This window comes from Salvia hispanica, chromosome 3, assembly GCF_023119035.1.
Source record: "Salvia hispanica cultivar TCC Black 2014 chromosome 3, UniMelb_Shisp_WGS_1.0, whole genome shotgun sequence".
Classification (NCBI taxonomy): Eukaryota; Viridiplantae; Streptophyta; class Magnoliopsida; order Lamiales; family Lamiaceae; genus Salvia; species Salvia hispanica.
Genome location: NC_062967.1, coordinates 3,591,865 through 3,613,458, shown reverse-complemented (window position 1 = coordinate 3,613,458; position 21,594 = coordinate 3,591,865). Strand labels below are relative to the sequence as shown.

General features: G+C 38.4%; 3 protein-coding genes across 8 annotated transcripts; all 3 read right to left on the bottom strand.

The window, feature by feature from the left end:
- Positions 1-189: 189 nt before the first annotated feature.
- Positions 190-3,225, bottom strand: LOC125210484 (probable polyamine transporter At1g31830). The gene is made up of 2 exons (XM_048110033.1): positions 2,993-3,225; positions 190-1,802 (listed from the first exon to the last, which is right to left on the bottom strand). The coding sequence occupies exons 1-2, from the start codon at positions 3,137-3,139 to the stop codon at positions 348-350; spliced, it is 1,602 nt and encodes a 533-aa protein (XP_047965990.1). The 5' UTR covers positions 3,140-3,225; the 3' UTR covers positions 190-347.
- A 1,761-nt stretch (positions 3,226-4,986) lies between these two features.
- LOC125211141 (urea-proton symporter DUR3) lies at positions 4,987-8,212 on the bottom strand. The gene is made up of 9 exons (XM_048110845.1): positions 7,912-8,212; positions 7,716-7,823; positions 7,531-7,626; positions 7,378-7,460; positions 7,075-7,295; positions 6,733-6,995; positions 6,368-6,606; positions 5,611-6,260; positions 4,987-5,538 (listed from the first exon to the last, which is right to left on the bottom strand). The coding sequence occupies exons 1-9, from the start codon at positions 8,095-8,097 to the stop codon at positions 5,243-5,245; spliced, it is 2,142 nt and encodes a 713-aa protein (XP_047966802.1). The 5' UTR covers positions 8,098-8,212; the 3' UTR covers positions 4,987-5,242.
- A 1,493-nt stretch (positions 8,213-9,705) lies between these two features.
- On the bottom strand, positions 9,706-17,827 carry LOC125212348 (alpha-glucosidase 2-like). 6 transcript variants are annotated; one of them, XM_048112486.1, is made up of 23 exons: positions 17,739-17,827; positions 17,040-17,295; positions 16,867-16,935; positions 16,639-16,776; positions 16,451-16,568; positions 16,200-16,282; positions 15,863-15,958; positions 15,491-15,659; positions 15,154-15,296; positions 14,997-15,083; positions 14,670-14,855; positions 14,360-14,527; positions 14,067-14,187; positions 13,897-13,966; positions 13,628-13,715; positions 13,406-13,526; positions 13,031-13,224; positions 12,846-12,954; positions 12,542-12,694; positions 12,146-12,248; positions 11,811-11,984; positions 11,549-11,694; positions 9,706-11,407 (listed from the first exon to the last, which is right to left on the bottom strand). In XM_048112486.1, exons 2-23 carry the CDS (start codon positions 17,283-17,285, stop codon positions 11,214-11,216), a joined length of 2,976 nt encoding a protein of 991 aa, XP_047968443.1. In that variant the 5' UTR covers positions 17,286-17,295; positions 17,739-17,827; the 3' UTR covers positions 9,706-11,213. The 6 variants fall into 6 exon arrangements, with proteins under 6 accessions (XP_047968443.1, XP_047968442.1, XP_047968445.1 ...); XM_048112485.1 differs by having other exon boundaries at positions 17,040-17,350; positions 17,739-17,816; XM_048112488.1 differs by having other exon boundaries at positions 17,040-17,290; positions 17,739-17,785.
- Between the last annotated feature and the right edge of the window lie 3,767 nt (positions 17,828-21,594).

Sequence of the window (21,594 nt, the reverse complement as noted above, 5' to 3'; positions counted from 1 at the left end):
TTAAGTTTACAAATGTGTATAGGTCTAAATCATATAGCTAAATTAAGGTACTATTAGAAAATTTTGCTTAGAGGTTCTGTTTTCAATTTTATTTGGGTATATATTTTATGTTATGTGATGGTATTGGTCGACGATCTTTAATTATTGTGAAATTTGAAATTATTTATCAAAAGGGATATTTTCTAGACATGAAGAAATATACCAAGCCAATTCTTATAAGATAGTTAGATGTTATAACATGACTGAAAACTTTCAGACAAATACAGATATTCTCATTAGAATCTCCATTATGTTTCATGTACAAAACTCCTCGTGATGTTTCACCTAAACTAGGAAATCATGAATCTTCACTGGATCAACGTCTCATTCTCACGATGAATATCCGGAAGACTAGAACTCGTAGAAAATCTAAGCCATTTCTTCTTCTCACAATGCTTGATACACGGCTGCAACACCAGCCCCAACGCAACCGCCACAAGGCTCACGCCCATCACCTTGAGCGACGACAACCCCAGCACCACACATATCAACGCGGTTGGAGGCACACACATGGCCGCAGCCCCCCACGTCCCCACCGGGATCCTATACGGCCGCACCACACCCGGCGCCACCACCCTCAGCCTCACAAACGCTATAAACTCCAGTATCATCCCAAAGCAATACAAGAAGTTCTCCGCCGCCACAATCTCCTGAAAGCTCAGCCACGACAGCAAAACCACCCCCGAAGCCGAGAACAGTATCCCCACCACGGGAGTCCCGTGCCGCGACCTCCTAGCAAACACCTCCGGGAGCATCCCCCTCTCCGCCATCCCCAGCAGCTGGAACGAGTCCCCACTCATCTCCGCCACGAACATCCCCATGTTCGACACCGCTGCAGCCCCCTGTATCCACCAGCTCAGCCACGCCCCACCGATGATCTTAGCCACATCCGAGAAATACCCATCGGTCCACAGCTCCCGATCCAACGGGATCGCTCCCGCGCTCGTTAACAACGGAAAGAAATAACCGACGACAACGAGAAGCAGAGCGAAAAACAGAGCCCTCGGAAGGTTCCTTTTCGGGCTCTCGACCTCACCAGCAAGCGTACTTATCGAATCCCAATAGTTGAGATTCCAAAACAGAGTATTCAGATACAAATTCCAATCAACATTGTGGATATCAGCAACCAGCCATCTCTTGGGCTCCAATTTAGGGATTGAAATCAAGCCCATCACCACAAACGGAAGAACAGAGAAAACACCAAGAACCACAGCAACCCATCCCACAATCGTCAAGCCTCTGTAATTAATGTAGGTGAGGAAAATTGTCAAGGCAATGACGGCCATAACCCTAGGCACACCGCCGCCCAATGCAGGGATTCCTGATTTGAGATAATCAAGAAACAAAAGAGGGTAAAGGGCATTGTCGATTACGCCGCTGAGCCACTTCATCCAGCCTTGCTGGAAGCCCCAAAAGGGGCCTAAAGCGGAGGACACCCAGACGACGTAGCCGCCGTTTTCGGGGAACATTGTGCCCATCTCGGCGGTGATTAGAGCTTCAGGGATGCTCCAGATTATTGGGAAGAGTAGGAAGCCGGCGAGGGCGAGAAGGGGGCCGGCGGCGCCGACGCTGTCTTCGATGCCGAAGGGGCCACCTGATACCTCGTAGAAGATGAGGAAAATGAGGGGTAGCATTGATACTTTGCGGTGGCTGTGATGATTTGATGGAGGGGAAGGTGTTACGTTGATTCCTACGTAATCGCCGTTGTTGTGTGCTCCTCCCATTTCGGTTGGGGTTGGAGTGCTCTCACTGTGCCTTGCTTTCTGCATTCAATCGCAATTTAGTGTGATTCGATGATAACGAGACATTCATTTAGAAATGTTGTTTAAAGTGTTAAACATATTTAAAAAAATTGAGTGTGATATTTTTTGGGGGTTGTATAATTTTAACCTCTTGTATACATCCTAGTCTTCAAAATATATTGATTACTTCAAAATATTGAGGTAATCACATGATCTCAAGTGGAAGTAGACGTATTTGTTGTATAGTAAAGTAGTGTTAGTGGCTTGGTGCAGTAGACAATTTTATGGAATGCTCTACTTACATTTGACCTTAAAAAGTTGAGCACTAATTAAGTGGCAGAGTGTCATAACTAGGAATAGAAGCCCACAAATCATGTAAGCGTGGGAGTGATAAAATTATTGATAACAACACATCACATGTCCACGTGATTTAGCTATAATAAGGAGTATTTAAATCTTATCATGTTTGGTTCAATAATTAATTATTAATTAATTCAGATCACAAAATCTTCTCTTTTCCCATATCTATGTATGTCTACAAGTACAAACCAACAAATGGGAAAATTTGGTGGCATAATCATGGACTTAATTATAGTTTATGAATAAAAAGGAGTAGTTAACCACAAGTTGCAATAGTGAAATCTTCGAAAAATCATATCAAATCTGACTCTTTTTACTTTAGAGAGTCATCCATGTCCAAATCCTATATCCTTACTATTAGTATTAAATTATATTTTGTTGATAACTCAACCTTGTTAATGCAATGATATGATAATTGATATATATATGTACGGTGAAAAATGAGCTAAAATGAACTCCATATGTTAAAATTTCACATTTCCAAGGTTTGATAGAAATATAGAATCAAGAAATAATTAAGATGCAAAATCCAATACGCCAAACCGCCACAAAATATAGGGCCCTATCCACCTATTTTTCAATGTAACTAATGAGGCTTTAAGTTAATTTTTTATTTATTATGATGAATTAGTTAATTTTAAGCTTATTTAACAAATGTATCCTTAAATGCTTAACTATCGTTCTTACATAAACTGCATCAATCAATACTTAAAAAATTGTAGTAAAAGATAATAACTCTAGAAAAGAGAACTCATAGGGTCAAATTAGCATTTATTCCAGAGCACCAATTTCTTTGATGATAATTATCATCGAATATTTATTAAAAGTAAAATAAACACATATTTACATACCTGGTGGATAGAATTTGGAGAGGTGTGTGTTTTAGTATTTGCAGGTGGAGTTCCATCGCCGCCAACAACGGTAGGATCGGATGCTTTGTGATTGGCCGGAATAGCGGTGGCGGCGGCGGTGGTTTTTTCTCCGGCGTCGGCAGCCATTGGTGTTTATTAGAAAGAAAAGAGCGGCAGAGAATATGGCTTCAAACTGACATATACATGTATGTATATATATGTATGAAGTAAGTAAGAAATAAATTAGTGAATAATAATTGGAGGAAAACAACAACACGGTTGAGAGTTGAGAGGGAAAGAAAAGGAGAGGGGGTGAGGGGTGGGGCCGTAGATATAACAAGATACCAAATCAGTTTATCACAGAGGGATGATGAGTATTTTATGGCTTATCTGTATCTTAATTAGTCAACATTGTTCGATTCTTTTGAATTAGGATTGCATTTGAACATTGTGGAAGATCCACCGTCGTTTACTTAATCAGTCAAACGTATGCAAACAAAACAGACAATATTATACGTCTAAACGTGCATTAAACAAGAGTGTTGCTATTGAGTGGTACTCGTATGGTAATATATATCAATCATTTCCGTATTAACTAGTGTTTATTTTAGATTATCCCAAGTCATCTATATATATATAAGGCAAAAAAATTGATAAGTGCAAGTGGATTAGAATTTAGAAACAATAAACCAAAAAAATCCTACCCTATCTATGATGAAGACAAAATAGAGGAGACTATATGTCCAAATTTTGTTGCTCAATCATGCACAAGAAACCCAACATCCCACGATGGAACAATTAAAATCTCATAAATTTTGTAAATCATTGAGTGTGAAAGTGTGTGAATGCCTTTGATTTTAAATGGATCAAACCTTGGGCTTATTTTGTACTAGTAGGCGGTGTTCGGTTTCCTAGACAAAATGATATCAAGATATAATCTAGGATTGAGTTGAGATTATTTTAGTCATAGGGGTTAATTAGCTATGACTAATTATTCCATGATTATCCATCTAGGATTGAGTTGGAGGACTAAATCTCATGAACCAAACACACTACTAATTTAATCCTGGGATACAATCTTGCAAATCGAACACCCCCGTAGTGTATAATATAAATAATTTATTAGTGTCTATGAGTTCAGTTTGCCGTTCACATGGGCAGTTAGACATCGTCTTATAGGGAAAGTAACATGTTGAGTTCAAATATAGTTCGGTACATAACTAAAATTGCAGAACCGAAATTTAATTCATTATGACATGTATTTCGTAAAATTATAAATAAAAAAATACACTATAATTAACCAAACTAGATACCCACCTCCTAAATCGAGTTGGTGGAAGCATTTCAAAAGTGTGAAGATAAAAGTTGCATCAAAGATGCAAAGCTTAGCACGCTTGTTGGATTTTAATTATAGTCAAACACGAAAAGGATATTTGGAAAGGGAAATGAAAAGAATGAGATGGACAATCATACTATTCACTATTCACTATCTAATATCAATAGATTATTCAAAATTACTTGAATTTTTGTTATTAAAGAAATACAGTAAAATTTATTAATGTGAAATTTCATGTCGCTCTGCGTAACTTGTAGACTAGACTTTCCGGTTTCACATTTGACCTCAACTTTTGTAGCCACATTCTTTGAATATTTTATGTGAATAGTATTTTATTTTATTTATATTTATATGCATACTAGCTGAAATGCTGAATATACGAAGAATGTGCATAAATATTCATACATGTGTCTCACAAATAAACACGCGTCTCAGAAATATAAAAACTCATTATAACTCTTAACACATTAATTGACTAAACATAGTGTGTGATAAAAAATTCCATGATTAAATGTCGGACTACTATATACTAAACGTGTAAAATACTTGCATTTGTTATGAAATTTACTTCATTTACGAAAATAAAATGGGTTCGAACTCATGTGAAACATTTATCAAAAAATGACCATTTTCAGTTATTCAATTGCAAACTTCATAGTGAATACAATTAATGAAATTTTCATTTTTTTATGAATACAATCAGTTACAATATACAATCACTTTATATATCCACCACAGTATTTAGTTTACATAACTCACCGTGCCAATTTTGCATTATCAATTTTCCAGATTATCAAAACTTAACTTTGAAACACAAGCAAAGCAGCTTCTATTTACATGATCATTAACAAAATGTACATGAATCACATAACTTTCCAAAAGCAGCAAGAAACAGACCAATCTCATAAAGTCCATCAATGTGAAACAACCTCAAGCTGAATCTCTGATGCCTGTTTATTACCAGCCTTGTCTGTCTCCAGCAATCGCATTCTCTCGACATCTGGCATCGCAGAAATGATCGTCTGCAGCTTCACATCAATCTCTTCCATCTTCGCCATCAGCCTATCGTTGGTGAACATGCCTAGAACCACCATCTTGATCGTCGCCCAGCTCTCCATCAACGGCAGAGCTATGATCACACCTGATGCCACCGTGCCCCACGCTATCGCTATCACTGCCCAAAATGTGAAGTACCCCTTGCTGAATTGTCCTGCAAAATAGTACCTAATATTTAAGACGTTCTCTTTTTACTTCACATTTTCGATATTTCAAAAATTTATACCTGCAGGGAGAGTTAGAATAGGCCAAATGACAGCAATGACTAGTGTGAATCCAATCCCCCATTTAACTATCCATCTCTTTGCTAAAACCAGCTTCTCCTCCTTCAACTCCTCGTCCGAAACCTCACTCTTCTCCTTGTCAACCACGGTGATCTGCTTCGTGCTCTCCCAGTCGTAGTCCTGAGGCCAGGCAAAGCTGCACGCGCCATGAACCGCTCCTCCAACGAGTATGGAGACGAGGTTGCCAGCCAGCATTGGCGCGTTCCTCCCTGTCGTGTCAAGGTTAACACGCCCGTATTCCACTTTGGCTACGGTCAGCCAAGTTGTGATTCCGAGCAAACAGCCACTGATTGTGCCTAGGATTGCACCTTTAGCATTGGCCTTTCTCCAAAGAAGCATGAAGGCTATGGGGAGAACAGCAGATCCAACAAACACCCCCATTGCTAAGTACATCCAACCGAGAGAAACTCCGGCTTTGTTCAGCATCACAGCTAGAATCCCCATCAAACACCCGAATCCAAGAACCACGCTCCTTGACACTCTCAGGATCTGCTTCCCTGTCGCCTCAGGGTTCATGTATGTTCTATAAATGTCGTACGTGCATAGCGAAGAAACAGCAATCAATTCAGACGAACCGGCAGATGTAACAGCCCTTCATCACATTTCCAAAAATAAATATAAAAATGTTAGGCGTTTAGGCATTACCACTCTGCCACTAGGCCAACTCGCGTTTTTTAATAGAAATGAAGACGGGCTTACATAAACAGCATGGTAAGGAGCAGCACGGATCCTCCTTTCCCCATCAGAGCGATGGCTGTGGCGGGAGGGACGAGCCCTCGGCTTGCCTCACTTGCGGTTATGGGAAGATCAAGTGCCAATGCTCCTAACCCGAGCGACGTAGCTAAGGAAAATGGAACTGCAAACCACACCAATCCACCTAGCAAGTAGCCCTTATGAGTCGAAGATGGCCTTGCTGCAATTGCACTCACCCAATACCCCTGCAATTTAGATCAGCAGAATTAAAATAGACCAAACAGGAAAACTCATCCCAAAAAGTTAGCCTATCAGTATAGAATGCTTTACACAACAGATGTGGGATACTGAAGTTCGTAACAAACACATACGTTGTCAACGAAGACTGTCCCAAAATTGCCAACAATGTTGATGATGCCAAAGACAAGCCCTCCAGAGCTCAGCATTGTGAGGTGAGAGCCTCTGTAGTTGCCACTAACCGGGCCACACGACTGGCCAGTGTGAGAGGTCGGTTCTTGGCAGCTCCGCGCTTTGCTTGCAACCTCCAGCAGGCGCCTGTAAACCGCGCCCGGGCTGCCTAGCTCGCTGCTTGCAACGTACACTAGGTACACGAAGATCACCAGCACGACATGCACTGCAGGGGAAAACAGGGCAATCCAGCAACAACAACTAGACTTGTTTTACACATAATTACGAAAATGAGAGATGCATACCGATAACAGAATGAATGTAGCTTGCTAAGAAGGTGGCTTTTAGCCCTCCTGCTAAAGTGTAGACGATGACACCGAGGGGTATGAGGAAGCTGGCAGCGTAAATGTTGACACCGGTGAGAGCATTCACAACCGCAGAGCCTCCTAGGAGAAGCATGGCTGTCACGATGATGTTGGTCATGAAGCAGAAGGTTAGGAACATGATGTGGGCTGCGGTGCCCCATCTAGCAAACAACACACAGCAAGTTGGTTCATTTGATTGTGACTAAGATGTACTTAATAGAGATTGCTAGTAGCCAAGTAGACCTTGCTTTGACAATCTCACAAACGGTGTGAGCATGGGGGGCTTTTCTTTTGATCTCGATAGCCATTACTCCAAAGAGGAGGACCTATTTATGATGATTGAAAGTGTCAAAAAGTGTACAAACTTGGTTATTTGAAGAAGTTTGTTTTGCTTGCCTGGATAGTAGCTCCACTTGCATACCAAAAAGGACCACTGATTCCATACTCCCAGGCAACGTTGGAGCTTTGTAAGATGGTAGCAGCCCAAGTCCACTTACAAGTAATCACGAATAAAAACGAGATAAATGACACTGGCGATAAGGCCATTTACAAGTCCACTTAGCATGGTGTTGTATTGGTACCTGAGAAACAATGACACTGGCGATGAGGCCGGTCTTGACGTTCCTCCCGGCTGTGTTGAACCATTCGGATGTATGGTGCGAACCGACGTATCTCTTTTCCAACCATACCTAATCCAAGAAACCAAGATACTACTATACAAAAGTTGCAAATGGAAAGAAAGTGAAAAATATGAGTGAGTGAGTAGTAGTAAAGTACGAGGAAGGATGTGAAGAAGGCAAAGAAGGCACCGAAGCCAAGGATGACGGAGTATCCGACGGCTTGGTTGAGAACTGGCTGGCCGCCAAAGAAGCTGCTCTGCCTAACGCAGCTGCCGCCGTCTACGTGGTAATACTTAGCTGAGAATTCAAAGGGTGGACAGTTTGTTGGAGGAGATGAAGCCATTGGAATTGGAATTGGAATTGGAATTGCCGAATTGGAATTGGAATTTCATCTTCAAGATTTATATAGCCAGCCTACTTTCTTGTTTGTCAACTCATTTGGAATCTCTCTATGTCACTCTCACTTGTTTGAGCTTTCTTCTAGTTTAGTTTAAGACAAAAACATCAACATATCGATTATATATGTGGTCCCCTTTTGTTTTCTCATGAATTGAATTTTCGCATTAGGAATCTTGATATCTTTAAATGAGCCTTAAGGGGCAAGGGGAGACTTTGGAATCAACCCAACCAATTATCATTGGCCAAGTTGGGGGTGATTCTCTCAATTTAGAATATTCCAAGTCAATGCTCTTTAATTTTATGAGCAGTGGTTCAAAATTCAAAATTGCCGATAGATATGACTGAAGGAGTGGCTACTCAATAATTAGAGAGAAAAATAAAATTAGTATGATATGTTTATTGAATAATTTTCTTAATATTTTCAGTAGGCATCCATATATATATATATATAGATGTTGACGATAAGTTAAACCTAAATTTAGCGCAGATCAAATATTTAGCTCCTAGGAATATACTTCCTCTTTCCCACTCGCAACTTCATCCATCTCTTATCAATTTTCTCGCTCCACCACCTCAAATTCACAAATAATTTTGCAACCCATGTATATAATCTAAAAATAAGGTTAATAAATTAATAGTAATTCTTATCTTTAAAAAATATAGTATAAATATATATTAGTACATCGTTTTTAGTTTAAAAAATGTAAGAACACTAAATTTGTATACTACTAATGTCGATTTCAGCTACACGTGTACACTTCAATAGTCACATGCCACAATCAACTTTGATTTGGTAAAATTAGGATACAAAGTGGGAAAATTTAAAAAGCTGTGTATTTGAAGAAAAAATATTCTACACTCATGCGTAGTTATATAATTTACGCCTTAAATTAATGTTGTATAGCAAGATTAGGCCCATCACTTGGTAGGTTGTTTAAATTAAATGTGGTGTTAAAAATTAGGCCGTCACGTAATTAATTACGCCCATATAAATTAAAATCCATTTATGAAGCTATTTCTCCTATTAAATATTGTATCAAAAATTAATATGCTCACTTTGTAGGTTACCTGATTAAAATTAGGCCCAGCACCTAGGAATTCGAAAAACAAAGGAAAAATCATGCATGGATTCCATACTGCCGAACTAGTTATAAACAATGAAGTAAAATTTAAAAATATTTGGAGACTTGATTTTTTCATGAAGATAGACAGGTTAGATATTCGTTTCTCTATTTATAGTCTATCAATTTACATTATTTAATCTTAATTATGAAAATTATCGAAGAAACAACACGATCGATTTGATGCCTTATAAATTTTGGAAGTTTGAAATTCTACTTCAAGTTTAGTAAAAGTGATTTATAAGCAAACAATGAAACCAATTTCATGCTTCCTAAAATTAAGAACAACGCCTCCATCATGACATAGAATTTCAACAAATCTCAATGTCCAAACCTATCTTATCGGCATTTCACAATCTTCATGTGTCAAGAAAGCAAAATAATTAACAAAAGTATCAAACAATTGAAATAGAAATTAAAGAATATAGTACTTATCAAATAATTTGAACCCTTTATTGCAATTGTCACATGAAAATGAGTTTCACTCAGCGCACAACTGCAGTAATTCTGCAAGGATTATGTTAAACACACTAATAACACTACATATTTCAAGTATTTCGAAAAAAAAATACATATTTATAGATATATGATGCCTAAGGGAAGCAGTGGTAGCAGAGGAAGGCCATTATGGCGACCACGAGGGCCCCCGACTGGCGGCTCTCTTGCGATAGCACCCAGTGCAGCAGGAAGAAGCCGAGCACGAGGATGCAGCCCCACCCGAGCTCCTCCCCGTTGCACTTGACAGAGGTCAGATAAGCCCCGGCTAGGTATATGATGAGTATGAGCATGAGGGGGCCGAGGAGCATGGTGCTCACCGTGTAAGTTATGAGGATCAGGGCGAGGGGCAGCACGATTGTGTGGGCCGTGGAGTATACTGCGAGGAGGACGAGGACTGGGATGAAGACGAAGCATGTGAAGAGGGCATTCTCCCCACCGGAGACCAAGGGGAGGTCGAGGCTGAGGGAGGAGGAGCTGCCTCGGAGGAGGAAGCCGAGTCCCACCACGAGAAGGAGGGGTAGTATGGGCGATGGCCCTTTGGACATCTCGAAAGGCTGCCTAACGTCGTTGTCGGAGTTCATGATGGATCAAGAGAGATAAACAGTAGGTTTATCTTGAATTTGATGATGTGGTGGAGTGAAACTTGGTAATGTGCAGACTTCATGTATGAAGTTTATATATATAGATAAATGTTTAGGAAGTCAAGTCAGCAGAGAGAGAGAGAGAGATTCGGGTGAGAAAAAAAAGTTACTGTTGGATCAAGATTTGGATGAGTAAAATCACAAATAAACAAGTTTAGTAGTACTATTACCAAACCTTAATTCCCCTACTTGTCTGTAGCAAAGGGCAGAAAGCAAAAAAACAAAACAAAGGATTACTCTACCTTTTTTTTCTATATTAACTAAATATATACAAATTGATGAATCAGCAGAATTTCAATGCTTAAGACGAAATAACTGTAATAATTTGGAATTTGACCATGAAAGTGATACTTTATTTGGGCATCAGATTCAGGAACAAAATTGCTTGAAGAAATTCCAGAAGCAAACATAGTTTTCTTGATAACACAAAAAAAAGCATATAACAATGTTCAGACAAATTTCATTAACTAAGATAAGATTTTATTACATATTGGGATTATGTTGTGCAAGAATGTATTATGAAAATATTGAGATGAATAGTCAGAACTTGGTGATTATTGATTAATCATAAAAGCAATTTGCGTTCCATGGATAATTTGATCAATGCACTAAACAAGGATAGAAGCCTTCAATTTTCGTGTGAGCAAATGCAAGCAAATGTGAATTTGAACTGGTAAGAACAACAAGAAGCACGACAATAGAAACGATAAAAGGACCTTACATGTATGATACTCGTGAGCAGTTTACAGCAGTTTGCTCAATCCATCACGCAGTTTGCTGGTCTCATATATGTGAGCAGTTTACAGCAGTCCTGTTACTTGATACTCGTGAGATATCTGAAGTGGCGTTTCCTTAGAGACGGGCCTCTCTTCGGACCAGAGCTCTAAATTCACAGTCCCTGTTCCCCAGTGAACGAGGCATTTGCGCACCTCACTCGTACTGAACCGGTTCACCAGTGCCAACGAGAGCCCTTTATCCACAAGCATCCATTCCCCTAAGAAAAGATCGGGTGATGAGTACTGATAGATCAGAAACACTTTCCTAAGTAGCTCAAGCTCTTCATGTTTAGGTTTATCACAGAATACAAATTTTTATTTGTGTTTGATAATTATATGGATCAAGGAAGGTATCTTACCATCGGGGAGGGAATCCCCTTCGAAAAACTGATCGCCAGATTCGGGCCACACCTCATGCTTGGAACCATTAATGGCAGTAAACGACACATAAGATTCAGTAGGGTGTAACAGGTTGAAAGTGGGGTGCACTCGCAAGCAAACGAGCCTGGAACAATGAGGATAGATATTTGTAATAATGTTGGGTAAAACAAAGTTTTATGGCTCATTTTGTTGGATCAGATTTAGAAATATAACAGAAAGAGTATATGTATTGATGGAAACCTTGAGAATCCTCCGGAGCCAGCACCAACATTGCGAGCTACAATGGCAGAATCGATCCTGAAAACTTTCGGGTTTTCTTTTGAGATATGTATCTTTCGAGCAAGAACTAGTCCACCTCCGATATCACCCTCTAATATCAGAGCCTCCTCTTCTCCGGCCTGCTGCACATCTCGTCTGAGGAGTGCAAAGCGAATGTCAAGTATCAAATTTTATATCTGAAACTTACACTAAATACACGAGGAACCTCATGTTGGCCTTCACCATCTATAATGAACTAGCATGCTAGAATTAGAACATTTTTGAATTGGATGTATCGATCTGAGTACTTTACTTACTCAATGACAGAATACTCCTCCGAACATCCAGCAGATCGGTACTCCACACCACTATATTCTTCGTAGCCATCAACATCGATCCGACTGTGCAGCCACTGAGTCCCTAAATTGGGAAAAGGTGAACAACCTTCAGTGTGTATTTTGCAGTTAATAATAGTAGAGTTACTCTCTAAACAACTCGACAAAAGAGCTCACTTTGGGCAGTGAATGAAAATGTTTTGGTAACTTTTCAGAAGCAAAGAAATATATTTCTCATACATCCAATGGAAACGAGTACTATTATGTAATGATCCAAGTTATTTAAAACAACCTTGTCAGAAGTTCTTAAGATGGAAAAGAAGTAAATGACATTGGAATGTTTGAAATAAAACCAAATGCATTTGGTAATCACATAACCTGAGGGGAGATGCTCCATAGAAAGAATTCTCCCACCAACCCATGGCACAACCTTCAGAATCCAATCCCCACTTTTAATTTCAATGGGTGCATATGATAGTTCAGTTCCTTTCTGTCCCGAAACTTCTAAGTCTGGGATCCGTGTAGCATTTTCTGCAATCAACACAAGACTTTAGGTTTTCGACCAGATAAGATGCTGATTTAGTTTCGCAAAATGTTGTATTGAAAATCTTGGAAGGTCGATAGAAATTAGTATGAGCTGTCCAGCAGCAAAAAAATACGGAAATAGGAGTAGAGTATGCACCTATTCGACTCTTCCATTGCTTTTCACCAGCCGACACTAAATCTGACAATTCGCTTTCAGAAGGCAATTCAATTAGTAGGACATCTCCATCGGTACACCATGCATCAATCTGCATTGTGTGATGCATCGACAATTAAATGAAGCGGCACTCACGTGATTTACAACTTAATGGGACAAAAACATACCATAGTACATTTTCCAAGCAGTAGTTGCACATGCAAGCAGCGGTTTGGTCTCTCCCAAGATCCTTCTGATTTGAGAACCTTTACAGTTATTACAGAAGACAGCCGTTCAGCAACATACGTTGTCAATAGATAGCCTCCTTTACTGAATTCATATCCGTCGCCATCATCTTCATATAGAACCCCTTCAGCTTTACCTGCATTTTTGAAGATCAATTTCTGCAAAGTGTGAAAGCAATAATTTCTCTTATTCAAGCATTTGTGCAGGTGTCAGTCATGTGACAGAAACCGTCTAATTTTATTATAATTCGTCATATGAATTTCTACTGAAAAATGCCAATGTGAAAAGTGCTCTACCGGATTAGGAAGAAATATTACCTTGTTCATCTAAAGCCACAAGCAGCAACAAATCCTCTGTGGGACTACCTCCATCCACATGTAGAGAGGGCAGAGCTACAGGAATAATTGATCCACCTTTTAGGTACAAAGCTGGTAAATCCTACGCACACCAAGAGTTGAGAGTATGTGAACAGCTAAATTTGCAGACAGATAAAGGTTTCAAGGAAGCAGAGAACATTAGAATACATAAGAAATTTATACTGGATGAGAATCTTCGAAATCAAAACTGTGCCAGATGCCTTTAGGCAACTTGTGTGGTGTTCCATATAACTCCTCATCCTTTCCAGTGCTGCAACACCAAGAAAATTGAATATGTATATTTCAGGCAAGTTTAAAGCCAGTGAGAAATTATCTTGCTACGACAACCTTGAAAATACACATAGGCGTAACAGAGAATGCTAAGTATTTCAAAAGCATTGTAAAACACGGAGTCATTTCAGTGTTGTATATCTATGAAAAAGATATCATACCTTGCATGTATGAGAAGGGGTCCCAGCATAAATGAATTTTCTTGAGATCTTAACTCCAAATTTTTAGGATCTGCGCTAAAATTTGAAATTTTATAAATAACAAAGCAGGGGAGAATGTGCTTTTGATTCCAAATTGGTAAATCCATCCAATGCAAGAGGTGAGTGTATACCAGCAAAAAATGTTGGAGCTACCACAGGAGTCCCCCTGGTATGAGCAAAATAAAATAAAGTATATAGAAGGGGTAAGATCCGGTATCGCCTTTGTAATGCAAGTCGGCACACTTCTTCACACTGTCAGAGATCAAATAAGGACGTCATAAGAGCAAGAACAGTGTGAATCTGGGATGTAGTTAGTGACAGTTACTCATAGACTATTATGTCAACATGCATTAACTATCAAATTGTTTTACTTTTAAATCAAAGAAAGAAGATTCAAGATCTTTTGTAAATCAATGAGACAGACCTCTTGTCCAAAAGACCAGGGCTCGTGATCTTTCGTGCCTGTTTCAGAATGCCCTCGAAAGAAAGGAAACATGGAGCCAATGCCCATCCATCTTCCAAACAGCTTAGGTGTTGCATTACCTGCATATCCCCCAATGTCTGGCCCAGAGAGTGGCTGACCACTGAGCCCCTGGGCATAATAACTCATCTTACTAAATCATGCTACCTATAGCTAACGAAAACATTATATTTATATTTTCTATCATGATACGCTGTGGTAAGACGATCCAGGGTCCACAAGTAAATCCTCAAATGCATAATGTACCACTAACCATTTGAAGAACCATGGGGATACTCATATGGAGGTGCTCCCAAGTAGAAAGATTATCGCCTGTCCATGTTGCAGCATATCTTTGGCTACCCACAAAGCCTGCTCGAGTAAGAACGAACGGTCGCTTTTTCTCCTTTGCTAGCAGCATTCCCTCATATGTTGATTTTGCCATTAGCATACCATAAACCTGAGATAAGCAACTTATCGGATCTCCCACAGTGGATATCTTATTAGCTTGTGTACTAGTTCTACTACACATTGAATTCTAAGTCTGTGAAACAATAGTCAGAACGCACTCAATCAATGGAAATATTAACCAGTGTAGTACATTGTGATAGTATGAATGGTTCTGACATCCTCCAAATTCTGTATCTCCCCTGTGAATATTGGTCTCAGGCATCGTCTTTGTCACAGTCTGTTACAAATAAAAATGTTACCAAGAAACAGAAAAATCTTGTAGTACTAAAAACAGTTTCGGACCTTACCTTGAAAACAGCTGGTTCGTTCATATCATTCCATATACCATCCACACTGCTAGAACTGAAGTCTTTAACTAGGTCAGTCCACCATGAACGAGCTCTTGATTGTGTAAAATCTGGAAAAACACAAGCCCCGGGCCACACCTCTCCTAAAGAAGACAAAGAATTATGCATAGAGCAATGCATCAAAACATATGAATAGCTCTTAACACAAACAATTTACTTGTGAAGAACATATTAAAAGATTTATGGTACAAAAGGGCAGTTTGATCCCCTTTTGGTATTGCCACGAACAATGAGCATGTTTTTGGAAATTAGAATATCTTAAAACTAATGTATATACCGGCAAAAGGTTTGCCATCTGCAGTTTGAACCCAGATGTCCCTCTCTGAACCACTATCATAGACGAAATATCCCTTTTCTTTTTTTATCCCTGGGTCGAGCATCCAGATGGCTTTGAACCCGTTTTCATGAAGATAATCTCCCAGAGATTTTGGATCTGGAAATCGCTCCTGCAGAAGTGGAATGTTCAACCATTCATGTCATAGATGCAAGATGATTAGGAAAACGAACTTCAGGAGCATTCTTTTTACTACATCAGACTATCCAGCTTGAACAACACTTGCAAGCAATTTTGAGCAACCAAAAAAGGTTACATTTTTCTGGATACAAAAGCATGAATGTGACATATTAAAGGAGATCTTGAGATGCATGCCTGGTTGAACGTGAAACAACGGAAACCATCCATGTAATCTATGTCCATCCATATCACATCACAAGGAATACCTTTTTCCCGGAATGTCCTTGCAATCTGCAATCAGATCAGAGAGAAGGTTATCAAAGGTTGAACAGTTGAGATATGAAATTTTCTTGCAGTATGAAATAGTATTAAGTTAGTGTTCCACTGAGAACTTAGTGTAGGGATCCTTGATAGTGTTTACCCTATAAAATTGGACTCAATGTGGGGATGTACAATTCCAATTCAGAAACAACCAACATAAAGATAAAGAGAGATGAGCAAGCATGATATCAATAACAGGATAAGTGGTAACCTCACGGACTCGCTCATCAGAATCATAACTCCAGCGACACTGATGATAGCCCAAGGCCCACTTAGGGGGCATAAAAACAGTTCCTGAAGGCATAAACTTACATTAGAAACAATTAGAACAGCTTACTGTGATAAACAGAGAAACATCGTTGTTTAAGGATGAATTCTTTTTTACTTGGCAGCATACTTTTCCCTAGAAATCTTAACATGGAAATTTTTATAGTCAGGCATGCTGCAGAACAGTTAACTTACCAACTGCTCTTGAGAAAGACACAAGAACGTCAGTTGGCGAAGCAAATGGACCAAACGTGATGACAGGATAAGATGCCGGAGAAACAAACTTCACATTTGATCCCTTCCCTAAATCAATCTGCTTAAACCATAAACAGTCACTGCAATATCAAAACTGATTTCCATGATCAGTAAGAGAGAAAAACTACCTCACAACGTCGTGTTGTATCTGCAAGAACTCCAAGCGCCTCTCCATCTGGAAGCACCACCAGAACCCAGGGGTGTGATTGATACAAGGAAGTCGTCCCAGCACCATATCCCCAAGCATCGGTATTCCAAGTGAAGATCTAATCCACATTACATTGAGTAATACAGGTAAGATTTCTTACGCTACTACAGCAATCATATTGATCAAAAGGCTGAATCAGCGGGCTTACCCTCTTCCCTGTCCGTTCAAGCGGCCCACTAACTTCTCCAGTTCCATAGAAAGAGGTACCTGGAGGAAACTAAATAACACCACTATTCAAACCTTTCAATATAAGAATCCTACAGCCCAAAAAAATCCAATTCCACACATAGTAAACAAAGATATGGTGATAAAGAGTAGTACCTCAACATTAACTACTTGCTGCCCCATTACACATTCAAAAGTGGGAATGTAGGTTGGAATTTTGGGGACATTCAAGATTGGCGTATCTCTAACTACAGGATTTTCAAAGGAGAAGCTGGGAAAGGCCGCGTTCCTATCATCGGCTGAACAGTCAAACCGGAACACTCCATCCTCAAGAATCGGCTCGAAAACCATCTTTCCTGATCTCTTATTAGAATCTAAAGCTGCCCCTTCGTGGCCAGCCATGTTAGCTACTCTGCAAGCAAGAGTTCACTTCAATCCACCCCTTCCCACTCCCTTCTTTCTATGTGCTAAGCAGTCAAATCAACAATGTAATAAAACATCGATCATCAATCAAACCAGTTAATAGCACTGCATTGATTAAACTTAGAAGCTCCATAACACTTTGTTGATGCTTATCAATTCATGAGAACAAATGCTTGAAAACAACAGAGGCAGAAATCAAGAAAAATGGGGGAAAAGATGTTGCATTAAACCAACCTGAACTAACAATTTAGCATAAAAGTTCTGATTTTTCTTTGTCCCACATAGTGTTATTGATCAATAAAACTGCCTACTGAATTAGAAAGATGGACTGTACAATTCATTCTTCATTTGGGCTTCGCCAATTAGGAACAAATTATTATTAATAATCAATAAGGAATAGTAAATAAAGTATTCGCAAATTTAGGGGATTACCAAATTGAAGATAGGTTGATGATTGCAATTTGATGGAGCAGTATGTAGTGAGATCGAGTCAGCTTTTGTCAACTTTGCGGAAGGACCAGTTATGGTGAGTGATGATTGGATTTTAGGACCGTGACATGTACGGTTATTATTATTTTTTCTTTATTTATTTTATTTTGGGTAGAAAAAAAAAAGAAAAAAGAAAATGATAAAGCTGTGAAAACACTGAATTTTTTATTTTAAAATTGTGATGATTTTGTAACGGTGCAAAACCTCAATCTATGTGCAATGATAGATAAAGGCATCGACCTATGTGCAAGAGATTTGGAAAAAAAATGATGTGTTTGGTTCGTAAGATTCAATTATATAACTCAATTCTAGATAAATAACCATGGGATAATTAGTTATAGTTAATTTCTATGATTAAAATAATCTCATAACTCAATTTTAGATTGTATTTTGATATCATTTAATCTTACAAACCGAACACAACTTATGTGTACTGATGATTATGTGAAACCTGCAAGTTGCAAACATCGACCTAAGAGATAATGTTTCAAAACCTAATGTTTGTTCAGCTACATATGTACAATGAAAAAAAAAAGACCCACAGTTTAGAGTCTTTGACCACTTCAATTTCTAAGAAAAATATAAACAATTAATTATCTAGTTTCCACCATTTATTTTTATGTATGAGTCTATATGCGTGACACCATCAGTTAGCTACTGCTAGAAAATTAAATATAGCTAGAAACTGGCCCCAAATTTTAATTGATGATGTTGGCTGAGTCAGCATCCATTGTTCTTGATATTAAGGTATTTAGTTAGGCATATTCATCATGATTATATATTTAAATTGGTACAACTAATTATAAAATCCCCAGAGTAACAAGACGTATTCTCTCTTCGCAAAATATGCCTCTGTTCACAAAATAATACTCCTATCTCATTTTATCATTGTTGGACGTGAATCTCATTCTTGTACTCCACTAAATCATTACACATACACATTAGAAAGTAATAGGAGTATTGTTTTCATTTTTAGTCTCATTTTTCATGTGAGCTTTCTTTATTTTAAATACGATTTACTAAATATTTATTAAAATTAAAATTAAAATTAATAGCAAATTAAGCTATTTATAATTTGAGGAATACAGGTTTGCATTTCATATCAAGGCAGATGAACATAAATAAAGCATCTTTAAGCCAAGTGTGAGGACAGGTGTTTGGTGTCTCGTTACAATTAATGTAACAAAATCCAATAATAAATTCGATCGGTTGCAAATAAAGTCAATTTCATACGTGTTGCTTTAATTTTTATCCCATCGGCTAAAAGTAATTAAGAGCATGTGAATTTGCTCTCAATGTGGCATTGTTTTGAGTAAATGGCAACCATTCATATTTATCTTTTCAATGATCGATCCAAAATATAATTTTAAGGAAGTTACTGGATGAAAATGATACGAAGCTTGAAGTGAATGAACCAATAATTTAAAAACCGGACCGGCGAGCGAACCGGCGAAGCTACTGATTCACAGTTCAACTGGTCCAATCGGTCGAACCATCGGTCGAACCGTTTTACTGTATCATTTATATATATGATGAGTATATAATTAAATACATATTTATTATAAAACACTTGGTTTCAAAACATGTAAATAAACAAGCATTAATGCACAATATAATTTAATTTTAAATAATATATAGATATATAAGTATAGATAAAGCATATATATACCAATTCTTAACGAGTAATACTAGTAATGTAAAAATACATATTCATACGTTTATTATACTATGTATTAGACATGGCCAAACCAAACCGGCCCACCGGTTAACCGCCGGTTTTGAACCGGCGGTTCGGAACCGGACGACGGTTCCGGTTCGAAATCCGGTTACGGTTCGACATACGGTTCGGTTACGGTTCAACAAAATTCAAAACCGTAACCGGCGGTTAACCGCCGGTTTGGAACCGTCGGTTCGCCGGTTAACCGAAAATAAATGGTCATCGCCGGTAGGTTCGTAGGGTTGCAGGGGTAGGGTCGAAAAAGGACGGTTAACCGCCGGTTTTCGGTCAGAAACCGGCGGTTCGTGTCGGAAAACCAGCGGTTTCTGACACAAAACCATCGGTTTCCGACGGTTCGGGGGTAGGGTTGCAGGCGTAGGGCGTAGGGTTGCAGCGTAGACCTGAAAAGGTGTCGAAATCGCCGGTTTTTGGTCAGAAACCGGCGGTTTTCTGACACGAACCGGCGGTTCCGTCAGAAAACTGTCGGTTTCTGACCAAAAACCGGCGGTTCCGACCGTTTTTAAAATTTGAATTTCAAAATTTAAATTTAAGTTGAGCTCAAGTCCTTTTCCTTTTCCTTTTTTTTCTTTTTCTTTTCTAATTGTTTCAACTTTACTTTTAATATATTTTTTGTAAATTGTAATTTTGTATCTATATTTTAAATTCAAGTGTATAGTTGTATACTTGTATTGTTGTATTTTGTAACTTGTAAGTTGTAACTTGTAATTGTATTGTAGAAATTTACATTCAAAGTTTCAAATCAATAAAATTGCAATTCTTTATCGTTATCAATTTCTCTTTGGATTGTACTATAGAATTTAGAAGTAATAACTATAAGATTTAAAAAAAAAAAAACAAACCGGAACCGAACCGGAACCGGCCCGGATGAACCGGAACCGGCGAAAAACCGGCGGTTATTAACCGGAACCGGAACCGCCATGACCGCCGGTTAAACCGGAACCGGAACCGTCATAGCCGGGCCGGTTACGGTTCAAGCATGTCATGAACCGGAACCGGCGGTTTTACGAACCGTGGCCACGTCTACTATGTATTAATTTTCATGTTATGAACACTTCTCCCATTATATATTCTTGTTATTTTATTTTCAATCTAAGCATTAGTAATTAAAACTTTATTTGAAAGTTAATTAAGATTTTTTAATTTTAGTTATGATATAAAATATGTGTATAGCTTTTAATTATAAATATACAATTAGTATATAGTTGATAGTTGATATAATATGAAGTAGTACATATTAACAAAACAAACTATATCCCACATTGAAAAAGTAAAGGCAAAAGATTGTAAAAAATGACTATAAAACAAGCTTTTCATCCCACATTGAAAAATGAAAGAACAATCTCGTGGAATATTCTATAAAAGAAAGACACAAATGATTTTTTAAGCTAGCTTTTATAAATTCATAGGCCCGATACAAGTATGGGTTAATATGAAATGAAAGTTTAGTTAAATTTTTTTAAAAATTGAGTTCTAATTCATTTTTAAAAATAAAAAAATTTGGTAACCGGTTTGACCGGTTCCCGGTCCAACCGGCCGATTCACCCGGTCCAAAACGGTTCAATGCTCCACTGGTTTTATATGGTGAATCGGACCGGAGAAGTCACCGGTTCGCAGCTGAACCGGTCCGACTGGCCGGTCCAAACTGATTTTTATAACACTGGAATGAACGAAGGAAGATAATAAAGTTGTAATTTTACAACATATATCCAACAAGACAATCCCAAAACAACTCTTTTTCATTTTTTTTCTTTTTAATATAAATCTGTAATTTTTATCGTATGTACACTGGCACCTTTCCTCTAGGCAAGTAACATAACCAAAATACATTGTACATTTCTCAAATCATAACACGTACTAGTATATATAGAACTTCTCGAATAAAATCCCAAATATACCATAACCATATATACCCAATCCAATCATTCAATAACATTTTAAATTGGTGATAATGGTTTGGTACAAGCAAACGTCATAGGGGAGACCCCTCGCCCCCCCCATAAATAATGAATAATGCATCGAAATTCTTGATCCAATCAAGAAAATATTATCATCTCCATCGAT

Excerpts from the sequence above, each read along its gene's own strand:
- LOC125210484 (XM_048110033.1), bottom strand. The coding sequence starts at position 3,139 with ATGGCTGCCGACGCCGGAGAAAAAACCACCGCCGCCGCCACCGCTATT. Across the intron at positions 1,803-2,992 it reads CTCCAAATTCTATCCACCAG|AAAGCAAGGCACAGTGAGAG; the intron begins GTATGTAAATAT and ends GATTGAATGCAG.
- LOC125211141 (XM_048110845.1), bottom strand. The coding sequence starts at position 8,097 with ATGGCTTCATCTCCTCCAACAAACTGTCCACCCTTTGAATTCTCAGCT. Across the intron at positions 7,824-7,911 it reads CCTTCTTCACATCCTTCCTC|GTATGGTTGGAAAAGAGATA; the intron begins GTACTTTACTAC and ends TTCTTGGATTAG. Across the intron at positions 7,296-7,377 it reads TGTGAGATTGTCAAAGCAAG|ATGGGGCACCGCAGCCCACA; the intron begins GTCTACTTGGCT and ends GTTGTTTGCTAG.
- LOC125212348 (XM_048112486.1), bottom strand. The coding sequence starts at position 17,285 with ATGGCTGGCCACGAAGGGGCAGCTTTAGATTCTAATAAGAGATCAGGA. Across the intron at positions 15,959-16,199 it reads CTGATGAGCGAGTCCGTGAG|ATTGCAAGGACATTCCGGGA; the intron begins GTTACCACTTAT and ends ATCTGATTGCAG. Across the intron at positions 15,660-15,862 it reads GTTGTTTCACGTTCAACCAG|GAGCGATTTCCAGATCCAAA; the intron begins GCATGCATCTCA and ends CCACTTCTGCAG.